This window comes from Theropithecus gelada, chromosome 9 (genome assembly GCF_003255815.1).
Source record: "Theropithecus gelada isolate Dixy chromosome 9, Tgel_1.0, whole genome shotgun sequence".
Classification (NCBI taxonomy): Eukaryota; Metazoa; Chordata; class Mammalia; order Primates; family Cercopithecidae; genus Theropithecus; species Theropithecus gelada.
Window position 1 is genome coordinate 110665265 of NC_037677.1, and position 12255 is coordinate 110677519.

Genomic DNA, 12255 nt, shown 5'->3' on the forward strand with positions numbered 1-12255 from the left:
TATGAAATAGGGCTGGAAAGGCCATTTGGAATCGGACCGAGGAGAGCTATAAATGTCAAATTAAAGAAGTAAGATTGCTGAACAGAAAAGCATCTTGGTCGAAGCAGCATTTTGGAAATAATTCTTTGGCTATGGTATGCCAGATTAAATGGAGCAGGGAGGACCAGAGGCAGGGAGATCAAATGGAACCCATGCCAACTCCCGGCGTGGGGTGAAGGTGGTGGGATGGGAAAGGAAGAAGTCGAGGCAGGAACTCTGTGGAGGAAGTGCACAACCTCTCAAGTGTGCTGATCAGCCTTCATTGTTGGAGCTTTCTGTCATTTTCCAAAGCATTGTGAAATATACAGGTTTTTAGAACTGACGCACTTTAACAGTTGCAAGTGAAGAATGAAGAAATGAAGGAGTTTTATTCAACTTACAATATCCGATACCTGTAAAAGTCGATATGTTGAACCTTTTCTTCTTGATCTTACCTAAGAACAAAAAGTGTTAGGCTAAAAATAAAGTTTAAAAAAAAAAAAAAAACACCAATCATAAAATGTAGGAATTAAAGGAGTTCTGAGAACATTTTATTTTTATTAGACAACCAACTCTAGCTGAACATGAACTATTCCAAACTCTTCTGTCAGTAAAATTGAAGGAAATCCCCAAGAATTCTCGAGATCCCTGTGTTGGTACTCCTGGTTTCGAGTGTTTATAATGTAATGTATTATACAGAAATTCAGAGAAACTTGATATATCTCTGAATGAGCAGGAAAAAAAGTTTCAAGAAAGTTTTCCAACAATTCCAATGTCACGGTGTGTTTATATATATAATGGTGATATGACAAAGTTACTGGCATCTGGCTTCTGCCCTGAACCTCTACGACCAAGTTCTGGCCTTATCGCACACAGAAAAGCAATGCCTTCCACCCTCCGGGGGCATTTAAGGTTGGCACACTCTATTCCGGTAACACCACTTGACAGAAAGATGGCGAGGAAAAGCCTCTTCCCCACATTCCCTATGCCTCACCCTGCAGCTCAGCACTCAGAACTCCTTTCCTGGGCAGCGTCAATTTCAACTTCTTCCAATCCCTTGGCTATTTTGAGACTGCCCCTTGTGCGTCCAGAAGGAAGCCAGGAGGCCAGGCATGGTGGCTCCTGCCTCTAATCCCAGCACTTTGGGAGGCCAACGCGGGTGGATCACCTGAGCTCAGGAGTTCGAGGCCAGCCTGACATGGTAAAACCCCATCTCCACTAAAAATACAAAATTAGCCATGTGTGGCGGCACGTGCCTGTACTCCCAGCTACTTGACAGGCTGAGGCAGGAGAATCACTTGAACCCGGGAGGCTGAGGTTGCAGTGAGCCAAGATCATGCCACTGTACTCCAGCCTGGGCAACAAGAGTGAAACTCTGTCTCAAAAAAAATAAAAAGAAAGAAGCCAGGAGTCTCAAGCTTGCAGTGATTTGGATAACTTGGGGTGTAGTCTCCTTCCTCTCCTCTTTCTAACTCCTCTTGTTTCCTGGCCACCCCTCCTCAACCTCCCCAAGTTGGAAAATCAGCTGATAAGCCATGGGCAGGAGTGAATAAACAAATCACTCCCCAGTTTTAATGCGCTGATGATCAAGTTTGGGCCTAAAGCAAATTCATATGTTTGCATTTATGTAAGAGAAAGTGGTTAAAACTGCTTGATTTTATATAAACTTGAAAAACATTACTTTTTGCTTTTGACCTGGACAGCTGTGGAAGTCGGTCTCTCCTTGCAAGGTAAGGATATGAGCTTGGTCATATTGACGACCAACATCAAGGAACATGTTGATGTTCATTACAGACACTGTTCTTATTCCAATGCTAGAAGGACCGGTGAGCATTATATAACATTTTCATGCACCCTTACATAAACAATTAGAAGCTGTTTACTTCTCAAGGACTCAATTACATTTTTTTTTATTTTTTTATTTTTTTTTTATTTCAGGCCTGAGCTGAGGACACTACAAGAGCCAAATTAGAGAAGGGGCTTGCAGTCCTGCCATATTGCGTATTCATGGCTTTCCCGTCCCCCCACCCCCAATATAATCCTTTTAAGCCAGGTTAACAACTCACTAATTTCAAAGCGATTCATTTGCCAACTCAAAAAGCACAGATACAACTTTAAATGCTTTCGGATTTTAATCCTCTGGAGTATTTATATGTTTTCTTGTCTTATCCCTCCAAAACTAATCTCAGAGTTTTGAGAATCTGGGAACTTGGGCAAAGGAGAAAACAAGCACGCAGACCAAGGAATCTGAAATCGCAGTTCATGACGTCAGCATAAACCGACAGTACCTTTTTGTTTGTATTGACCCAGCTCAAATTATAAAATCACATGAGTAATAAAACACAAAATACAGGTGTTATCACTGAAAAGCCTAAAATGTAACTAAACGCGTTTTCCCCCCTCGCGGTGGTATCATTTACTCTGTATCTCAACGTTTCTGTCTCCCTAAGACTCTCCCTTTATATCGTGAGCACACATTTTTGCATCATGCTCACACATTCATTAGCTAGGACTGAGGAGTGTGTACGATTCCAACGGGCCCTCAGCGTTAGCTGTTAGATGCACAAACCTTCGCTTCCTTTCCACATCTACTGCACTTGAGGTTCAACAGAGGATCCTTGCAAGAACAGCGCCCAGAGAGCATTCTTGACAGATGCGCGCTTGGCTCCAGCAACCCGCTCTGCTGGGAAGTTTCTTCTAACCACTAACACCCACCTCCAATCCCCCAAGCTGTCACGACGCAGGCTGGCTGGGTCCCGTCTTGACGGGGGAAGGGTTTTACACACATCCTGCTAGGCTGTCCCACATCACAACCAAGCTCGCAGGGCAAACTCCTCCAAGCCTGGCGGACAAGCTGTCCCAGGCGCTCTGGCGCTTCCTGAACACCAAGGTCCCCTCCGCGCTCAAGGGAGCTAGCGCTCTGTTACGCAGGGAACCCCGGCACTGCAGGTCGAGGGGATGCGGAGGGAGCGGGGTCGCAGCAGGCAGCCGACCGCTGTAGGCAAACGGCGCGCAGGAGGCAAACGAGGCGCAGGAGCCGGTGCGAGAGCGAGTGGGCGCTGAGAGAGGGGGCGGGGCCCCAGGGGGGAGGCGAGCGCGGGAGGGGGCACGGGGGAACAGGGACCGGGAACCAGCGGGCGCAGGAAGGGGTGCGTCCGCAAGAACCCGCGGGCGCACGGGAGGCACTAGCTCCACGATCAGCTCGGGACTCTCAGGAGCCGCTCAATTGCCAACGGGAGGGGGCTGCGGGGAGTTGGAGGTTGGGGGGGCAGACCAGACGGGGGCGTGCCTTTGCCCGGATTGGCTGCAGGAGGCTGACGCGAGGCCCCGGGGGTTGGCTTGGGGAGTGGGAGCGGGGTGGGGTGGGTGCTGGGTGCCGGAGCTGCGGGCCCGGCGCGCTCAGAAACATGCTGAGGTCCCGGCGGCTCTTCCAGCAGCGGCAGCGGCTCCAGCAGCAGCGGCGGCGGCGGCGGCGGCGGCAGCGACAGCGCTCGGCTCCGGCGGGAAAGGCGCCCGGCGCCCATGCCTCCGGCCCCGCGCCGCGGCTGCCCTGACCCGGCCGCGACCTCCCTCTGCGCACCCCGCCGTCCAAACTTCTGGGGTGTTCCCCAACCAAGGCCCAGCCCTGCCACACCCCCCGCCTCCGGCCTCCGCAACTCGGCATGGGCGCGGGGGCGCTCGTCCTGGGCGCCTCCGAGCCCGGTAACCTGTCGTCGGCCGCACCGCTCCCCGACGGCGTGGCCACTGCGGCGCGGCTGCTGGTGCCCGCGTCGCCGCCCGCCTCGTTGCTGCCTCCCGCCAGCGAAGGCCCCGAGCCGCTGTCGCAGCAGTGGACGGCGGGCATGGGTCTGCTGATGGCGCTCATCGTGCTGCTCATCGTGGCGGGCAACGTGCTGGTGATCGTGGCCATCGCCAAGACGCCGCGGCTGCAGACGCTCACCAACCTCTTCATCATGTCCCTGGCCAGCGCCGACCTGGTCATGGGGCTGCTGGTGGTGCCGTTCGGGGCCACCATCGTGGTGTGGGGCCGCTGGGAGTACGGCTCCTTCTTCTGCGAGCTGTGGACCTCGGTGGACGTGCTGTGCGTGACGGCCAGCATCGAGACCCTGTGTGTCATCGCCCTGGACCGCTACCTCGCCATCACCTCGCCCTTCCGCTACCAGAGCCTGCTGACGCGCGCGCGGGCGCGGGGCCTCGTGTGCACCGTGTGGGCCATCTCAGCCCTGGTGTCCTTCCTGCCCATCCTCATGCATTGGTGGCGGGCGGAGAGCGACGAGGCGCGCCGCTGCTACAACGACCCCAAGTGCTGCGATTTCGTCACCAACCGGGCCTACGCCATCGCCTCGTCCGTGGTCTCCTTCTACGTTCCCCTGTGCATCATGGCCTTCGTGTACCTGCGAGTGTTCCGCGAGGCCCAGAAGCAGGTGAAGAAGATCGACAGCTGCGAGCGCCGTTTCCTCGGCGGCCCCGCGCGGCCGCCCTCGCCCTCGCCCTCGCCCTCGCCTTCGCCGGTCCCCGCGCCCGCGCCGCCGCCCGGACCCCCGCGCTCCGCCGCCGCCGCTGCCACCACCGCCCCGCTGGTCAACGGGCGTGCGGGTAAGCGGCGGCCCTCGCGCCTCGTGGCCCTGCGCGAGCAGAAGGCACTCAAGACGCTGGGCATCATCATGGGCGTGTTCACGCTCTGTTGGCTGCCCTTCTTCCTGGCCAACGTGGTGAAGGCCTTCCACCGCGAGCTGGTGCCCGACCGCCTCTTCGTCTTCTTCAACTGGCTGGGCTACGCCAACTCGGCCTTCAACCCCATCATCTACTGCCGCAGCCCCGACTTCCGCAACGCCTTCCAGCGACTGCTCTGCTGCGCGCGCAGGGCTGCCCGCCGGCGCCACGCGGCCCACGGAGACCGGCCGCGCGCCTCGGGCTGTCTGGCCCGGCCCGGACCCCCGCCGTCGCCCGGGGCCGCCTCGGACGACGACGACGACGATGTCGTCGGGGCCACGCAGCCCGCGCGCCTGCTGGAGCCCTGGGCCGGCTGCAACGGCGGGGTGGCGGCGGACAGCGACTCGAGCCTGGACGAGCCGTGCCGCCCCGGATTCGCCTCGGAGTCCAAGGTGTAGGGCCCGGCGCCGGGCGAGGACGCCGGGCACCCCGGGAGGAGGAGAGCCCTGGCGCCCCGGAACGACTTCCCGGGGGAACGAGGAGATCTGTGTTTACTCAAGACCGAAAGCAGGTGAACTCGAAGCCCACAATCCTCGTCTGAATCATCCGAGGCAAACAGAAAAGCCACGGACCATTGCACAAAAAGGAAAGTTTGGGGAGGGATGGGAGAGTGGCTTGCTGATGTTCCTTGGTTTTTTTTCTTTCTTCCTTTTTTTTTTTTTTTTTTTCTGTTTGTGGTCCGGCCTTCTTTTGTATGTGCGTGTGATGCATCTTTAGATTTTTTTTCCCCCACCATGTGGTCCTCTCTGCGAGGACCGGAGTGGAAGTTGGGTGGGTTAGGGGAAGGAAGAAGCATTAGGAGGGGATTAAAATCGATCAGCGTGGCTCCTATCCCTTTCCCAGGAACAGGAGCAGTCTACCAGCCAGAGGGAGGAGAATGACAGTTTGTCAAGACGTATTTTCTTTTGCTTTCCAGATAAATTTCATTTTAATTTCTAAGTAATGAGTTCTGCTGTCATGAAAGCAAAGAGAAAGGATGGAGGCAAAAAAAAAAAAAAAATTCACGTTTCAAGAAATGTTAAGCTCTTCTTGGAACAAGCCCCACCTTGCTTTCCTTGTGTAGGGCAAACCCGCCGTCCCCCGCGCGCCTGGGTGGTCAGGCTGAGGGATTTCTACCTCACACTGTGCGTTTGCACAGCAGATAGAACGACTTGTTTATATTAAACAGCTTATTTATGTATCAATATTAGTTGGAAGGACCAGGCGCAGAGCCTCTCTCTGTGACATGTGACTCTGTCAATTGAAGACAGGACATTAGAGAGAGAGAAACAGTTCAGATTACTGCACATGTGGATAAAAACAAAAACAAAAAAAAAGGAGTGGTTCAAAATGCCATTTTTGCACAGTGTTAGGAATTACAAAGTCCACAGGAGATGTTACTTGCACAAAAAGAAATTAAATATTTTTTAAAGGGGGAGGGGCTGGGCAGATCTTAAAAACTAAAATAAAATTCAAACTCTACTTCTGTTGTCTAGTATGTTATTGAGCTAATGATTTATTGGGGAAAATACCTTTTTATACTCCTTTATCATGGTACTGTAACTGTATCCATATTATAAATATAATTATCTTAAGGATTTTTTATTTTTTTTTTATGTCCAAGTGCCCACGTGAATTTGCTGGTGAAAGTTAGCACTTGTGTGTAAACTCTACTTCCTCTTGTGTGTTTTACCAAGTATTTATACTCTGGTGCAACTAACTACTGTGTGAGGAATTGGTCCATGTGCAATAAATACCAATGAAGCACAATCAAGATTATGTACTGTGTGTCTGTAAAGGGTCAGTGATAATGAAAAAGACAGTTTGTTTTGTTCAAAATATAGACTAGATTTCCCATAGAGCTCTTTTAATAGACTTTCATGACTCAATAACATAGCAAAATGCCTCCAGACCTAAATAAGGTGTTTACCTACTGAGAGCTGCAGATTTGCCCTAAATTTTCACAGCCAGATTCAAGGTATTCTAGACTACTTGTAGGCACTTTCAAGATCCCATCTGCTGCACTTGACTTAAGAAGTGACATTTGGGATTGCGTATCTCCTAAAAAAAAAAAAAAACAATAAGTGATGCGGTCATTTAACTCAGCTGCAACTTTTCATGGAAATGCAGGAAAGACTAACTCATTGAATGATCAGTTGCCTACTTGGAATGCAATAAGTGGCTTCCACAGCTTATTTTTGTTTTCCAATAGAAAATCACAGCCTGCAGATGATCAGTGTGTGCAGATTTCTCCAGAGGCTGTTTAGAATGAAAAATGCTTTCATGGTTAAGCAAAAATGTATAAAAGGACTTCTGAAGTAAATGTTTTTTCTCTTATGTAGTTAAATAAATCATTTTGCCAGAAGTTCTGGGTGGACAGATCATAGATAAAAGCAAGTGTGAAGGGATTTAAGTTTCTAACAAAATTACAGCACCCGAAGGATGGGGTATTTTTCATAAAGTTATTTCCTAAAGGAAAGGATAGTGCAAATCTGTTCTGAGATTATTTTTACTTTCTCCAAAATATATTTAAAGTACTTACTATATTTTTAAATAAGCTTTTTATTTCATGACCGTACAGTAAATAAGCCAAAGTAAAGAATATTAACTTCTGGCTTATGCTACACTTTAAATGAGCAGAGTATTCTCTAACAAGGAAAAGTTGAGACTGAACATTCTTTTTTGCAACGGCATACTCTAAAGACAAGGCAACCTTCTTCTGAGAAAGGTTAATGACGTAGATGTTTTAGAGACCAGCGGAAGGTTGCATGAACGGTAACAGCCTCAACAAAAGCTGCTATGAAGTTTAACCCCTTTCCAGCAATAAATAAATAAATGGAAAAAGGAGAGCTTCTTTAAGAATACAAAGATAAATACTTAAAGAAACATGTTTTGAAGAATGTAAAATCAGTCTCAGGATGAAATGTCACTGTAATTTCCCTAGGAACCAAATATGGTTAATTTCTATCCACCCCCGACCATGAGTACATAAGATGCATTTTCTTAGGGGTTTTGTCCTTCTTTGTTTGAAATACTAAACACAGAAGTACCAGGTAAATGCTTCATTTTCTTGGTTTCCTATTTATTTGCTTATTTTGTCTAGATGTCTTCACATTTAAATAAAAAAAATCTTCCCAGCCCAAAACGTATATGCAGGCCTGTCAAATCTCAGGTCTTAAAATCACTCAGGTCTTAAAATCATGAAAGTCCTTTAAGCTTTAAGAACAAATGTGTATAATTTAACTACTTAGTACACAGGTTTAGTCACTTTAGTGAGTTAGAGGAAACCACTGTAATCTTGGGGCCGGTGTCTATGTATTGGCAGGAAATAGAGAAGATTTTTGTGTGATCTCCCAAGCTCTCCAACTGAGAATTACATGGATTCAGAAACAGACCATGTCAGTGATTCCAAATCCCCATGAAGACTACTTTTTGTCTCTTTTGAAGAAGGCAGCCATTGATTTATAATAGGAAATGTGGGGAAGCTGGGCTGTCAGTCCCAGTAGTGATGGTAGTGGGAGGAGAAAGCAGCCAGTCCTGCTTAATCTGGTGAGAATGTGCACTGCACAAATAGGAAGAGGGCATTGAGTGTGCAAAAGGGCAGCCTTACCCATAGGCTTGTGTGTATCAATGTACCAAAAGCATAAACCTTAAAATCAAAGCAGGAAAATCTGATCAAGATTCATAATTTGCTACACTGGAAGTTACATTCAGGTTGAACACTAACAAGAACTCAATGGAGATTTTCCAGGATATATAAATTCTCTCTTCGACGTAGAAATGTGTAATTGGTATAGCATATGGCTTCATCCTTTGGTGAACTTGCCTATATAAAACTTTGCAAATAGAGTTTATTTATTTGTTTCTTAGTCTATGCTTTCCTTGGAATTGGAATTATTAGTAACTCTTAAATGGCTATTGTGAAATCTTTCCTTGTTAAGCACATTTTCCTAGCTTATTTTAATTTCACATTTTGTTGAATGTGCCAACTTCCTCTGGCAGTATATAGAATTGCCAGACACAAATTCTGCACCCAAAGTATCAGGGCAATATTAACATTTAAGCTTTTTGCAAGAGGTTCTCAGCAAGGATCTAAAGAAAAATTATTCTACAACTTTTGCTGCCAGTTGTGAAAGACTTTTTAAAAAATGTTTTTAACCAAGCTGGACTCATTCGTTTATTTGAAGGAAAAAAAACCTTAGAAGTAAATTAACCACATTGGCACAGATAATGTCATTTTATTTGTACATTTCTGGCATAATGTGCTGAGAAATACTAATTCTTTTGACTCCCTGCCAATTTTCTACTAATCAAAATGGAGAAGATATGCACTGTTTGGATTATACCTAAAAATAGTTGTGCTACAGTCACATCAGCAAATGGAATTAAATTAATTTCTGTTTCTTCCTCTTCACATACACCCTCTGCACCATTTAAATTTCCATCTAGAATATTGCTCCTGAATCTCATAATTTTTTATTCAATGCATCCCAAATAACATTGCTACATTGCAATGATTTTTAAGCAAACTCTATTGAACTACTCTTCCGGCAGGATAACACTCTCCAAAAAATGCCGTGTTTAGTCTGCTCTCATTTGAGGATCCTCTACTGGATAGCTGTTATAATGTAATCAAAGAGGTAGGAATACTAGAAATAGATTCTTTGTAGGCTAATTTACCTCATCAATTGTCTTTTTACCCTTTTGTAGGTGGAGGGCGATAGTGACTGAGTCAATCAGATTCGATTATGTGGTCATAGAACAGAGAAGTGGTTTCAAATCCGATGGCTCTAATGACAGACTGCAAAAATGGTAGCTCCAAGAAGCTCCCACAGTGCTGGCACTATCAGAGCCTGATCTTTGCAGTAACGTGAGCAGTGCCCAGGACGGCTTTGTAAGCAACTGCCTTTAAACCTTTGCCTTCTCTTGGATGCTTGGCAGTGATTACGTCCCCAGCTTCTATACTGAAGATCATTCTTGTCTTAGAAACACCATACTCACTAGCCCTTTTTGGGGCACTTCTTTTTTGTTTCTTCTCTCCTTTCCTTTTTTTTTTTTTTTTTTTTTTTTGAGACAGAGTCTTGCTCTGTTGCCCAGACTGGAGTGCAGTGGCGCAATCTCGGCTCACTGCAACCTCCACCTCCCGGGTTCATGCCATTCTCCTGCCTCAGCCTCCCAAGTAGCTGGGACTACAAGTGCCCGCCACCCCACCTGGCCAATTTTTTTTATTTTTTAGTAGAGAAGGAGTTTCACCATGTTAGCCAGGATGGTCTCCATCTCCTGACCTCTTGATCCACCTGCCTTGGCCTCCCAAAGTGCTGAAAATATGAGCTTGATTGAGCCACCATGCCCGGCCTTCAATTTTCGAATAAGCTAGAAACATCTAGAACATCTAGTTCTTGATACATTTATTTTCCTGGGAGCATGGATTTCTCACAAATCATTTCCTAAAGCTCTGATTTTCAACATCTCTCAACATTTACAGTTCCATTTTTCCTCTCTCCATATTCCCTTGCTAATAGCTGTTAATTAGGAGTAGCAAGACCACACTGTTTTCTTCCCACTTATGACACAAAACTTACCTATGATGCATTTTAAATGTCAAGTTTGGGTTTCTTCCTGAGAATTTCAATATTGCTCACAATTAGGTGGCAACTCCAAGCAGATAACAAGTTAAATACTTGTTTGTATTTTCCTATCAAAGGTGTTTAGGATGAGTTTAATATTTGGGGTGTGGGACTATCTTAGCCTTTCTTTTTTCTGATATTGTCACTTCGTAACCATGTGACCTTGTCAGTCTCATTATCTTGGTTTCAAAAGGTAACATTAGTTGTTCCACCTTCAACTGTTTGCAAATTAGTTTTGCTAATTATTATTAGGCTAGCTGATTTGTGGGAATTGTGGGTAAAATTTTAGGGGTGTGGAAAACTCAAGCAGATGGCCCACTGTGGCCACAATGTCTGTCTAACTGTAGTTCCCACTGTGCCCAATGACCCTGGGGAAGTCAATCAGTTTCCTTGCCGTTCAGGTTCACTTCCTACAAAGCCTGATCAGTAGCCTCTATTTGCAAATCTCTTTGAGATGCTATGACAGAAGTTCTTTGCTTTGCAAAGTCTATCATTTTGAATACTTTCTCCTGGCCTCCTTTTCCCTTTCCTAGCAACTCCACCCACAGAAATCCCTCCGTCTTCTTTTTTTTTTTTTTTTAAGTGAAAAGAACAACTAAGAATAGCAAAAATATATATAATAGCCCATGCATTCAAACAAGTGGTCCTTCATTCTTTGTTGCACTTAAAATTCCACAGAAACCACAACTGAATAAAATAATCTTCCCAAACATCGGATTAAAAAACCTGTTTGCTCTGTGCTGAGCAAAAGTGATTGTTTAATGATTCTTAACCCACGGCCACTTTGAGAAAGGAAAGCCAATTTGGAAAATTACTCAACTCTACAATTTTGCATGGAGTTATAAATACTAAAAGCAACAATCTTATTCTTCTTTTTCTTGGAATAGCAATTCAGAGATGAAATGCGCTGAGAGCAACAAGAGTTTATATTTTTGCACACCCCTCCTTTATGGGTTGCAAGGTATTGAGTTTTTCTGTTCCCAACCTAATAAACAGGAACAAATCTACAGGAACTTTACTGGCTTACAATTTCTGTTATGTTAACTACAGGAACGCACCTGCAATCTTGAAGTCCTTGTAAAAAAATGCTGTTAAAGAGTAAACATTAATAGACATTCCAATAACATTTTCTTCACTCAAGAGATTTTTTTAAACCATTGTAAGTAACATTTTAGTAAGATGCTCTTTTTAAAGAACTCATTGCACTTAACTGATTTTGTGATCAATTCAGAGATAGTATGGTTTTTTTTTTCTTTTCTTTTCTTAAAATAGGCATACGTAAGTAAAACTGAGTCACTCAGAAAAATTCCAGACTCTTCAGCATGGGAAAGATCTTGATGTGTCTAGTAAACACTACCCCAGCCCCATGCAAGGTTATACCTAGATCAGTGCAGATCTAGAGAGATGATCTGGTGAGATCATTTTGAGATTTAAAGACCTGGTCTGCTGAATAGCCTATCCGATCAGCAAATGTTTCCTTTACAGAAGACCCAAATCCCTCATCCTGTTTTCACTCATGACTGATCTCAGAGAAATCTGAAAACTGAGGACGGAGCCACTATTCTATACAAAAATCCTTTCGATGGCCAGGCATAGTGGCTCACACCTGTAATCCCAACACTTTGGGAGGCCGAAGGGGGTGGATCGCTTGAGCCCAGGAGTTCGAGACCAGCCTGGGCAACATAGCAAAACCTCATCTCTACCAAAAATACAAAAGTTAGCCGGGCACGGTGGCACGTGAGTGTAATCCCAGCTTCTCAGGAGGCTGAGGTGGGAGGATCACTTGAGCCCAGGAGGTCAAGGCTACAGTAAGCCCTGATTGTGCCACTGTGACAGAGTGAGACCCTGTCTCAAAAACAAAACAAAACAAAAAAAACCCTCTTGATGATATACATGTAAAACTGTGACACCCTCTTCT

At 46.1% G+C, this 12255-nt stretch overlaps 1 protein-coding gene across 1 annotated transcript; it reads left to right on the forward strand.

The window, feature by feature from the left end:
- The first annotated feature begins 3623 nt into the window (after positions 1 to 3623).
- Positions 3624 to 6484, forward strand: ADRB1 (adrenoceptor beta 1). The gene has a single exon (XM_025397194.1). It carries the CDS (start codon positions 3681 to 3683, stop codon positions 5127 to 5129), a length of 1449 nt encoding a protein of 482 aa, XP_025252979.1. The 5' UTR covers positions 3624 to 3680; the 3' UTR covers positions 5130 to 6484.
- Positions 6485 to 12255: the final 5771 nt, after the last annotated feature.

Coding starts and splice junctions, on each gene's coding strand:
- ADRB1 (XM_025397194.1), top strand. CDS start 3,681: ATGGGCGCGGGGGCGCTCGTCCTGGGCGCCTCCGAGCCCGGTAACCTG.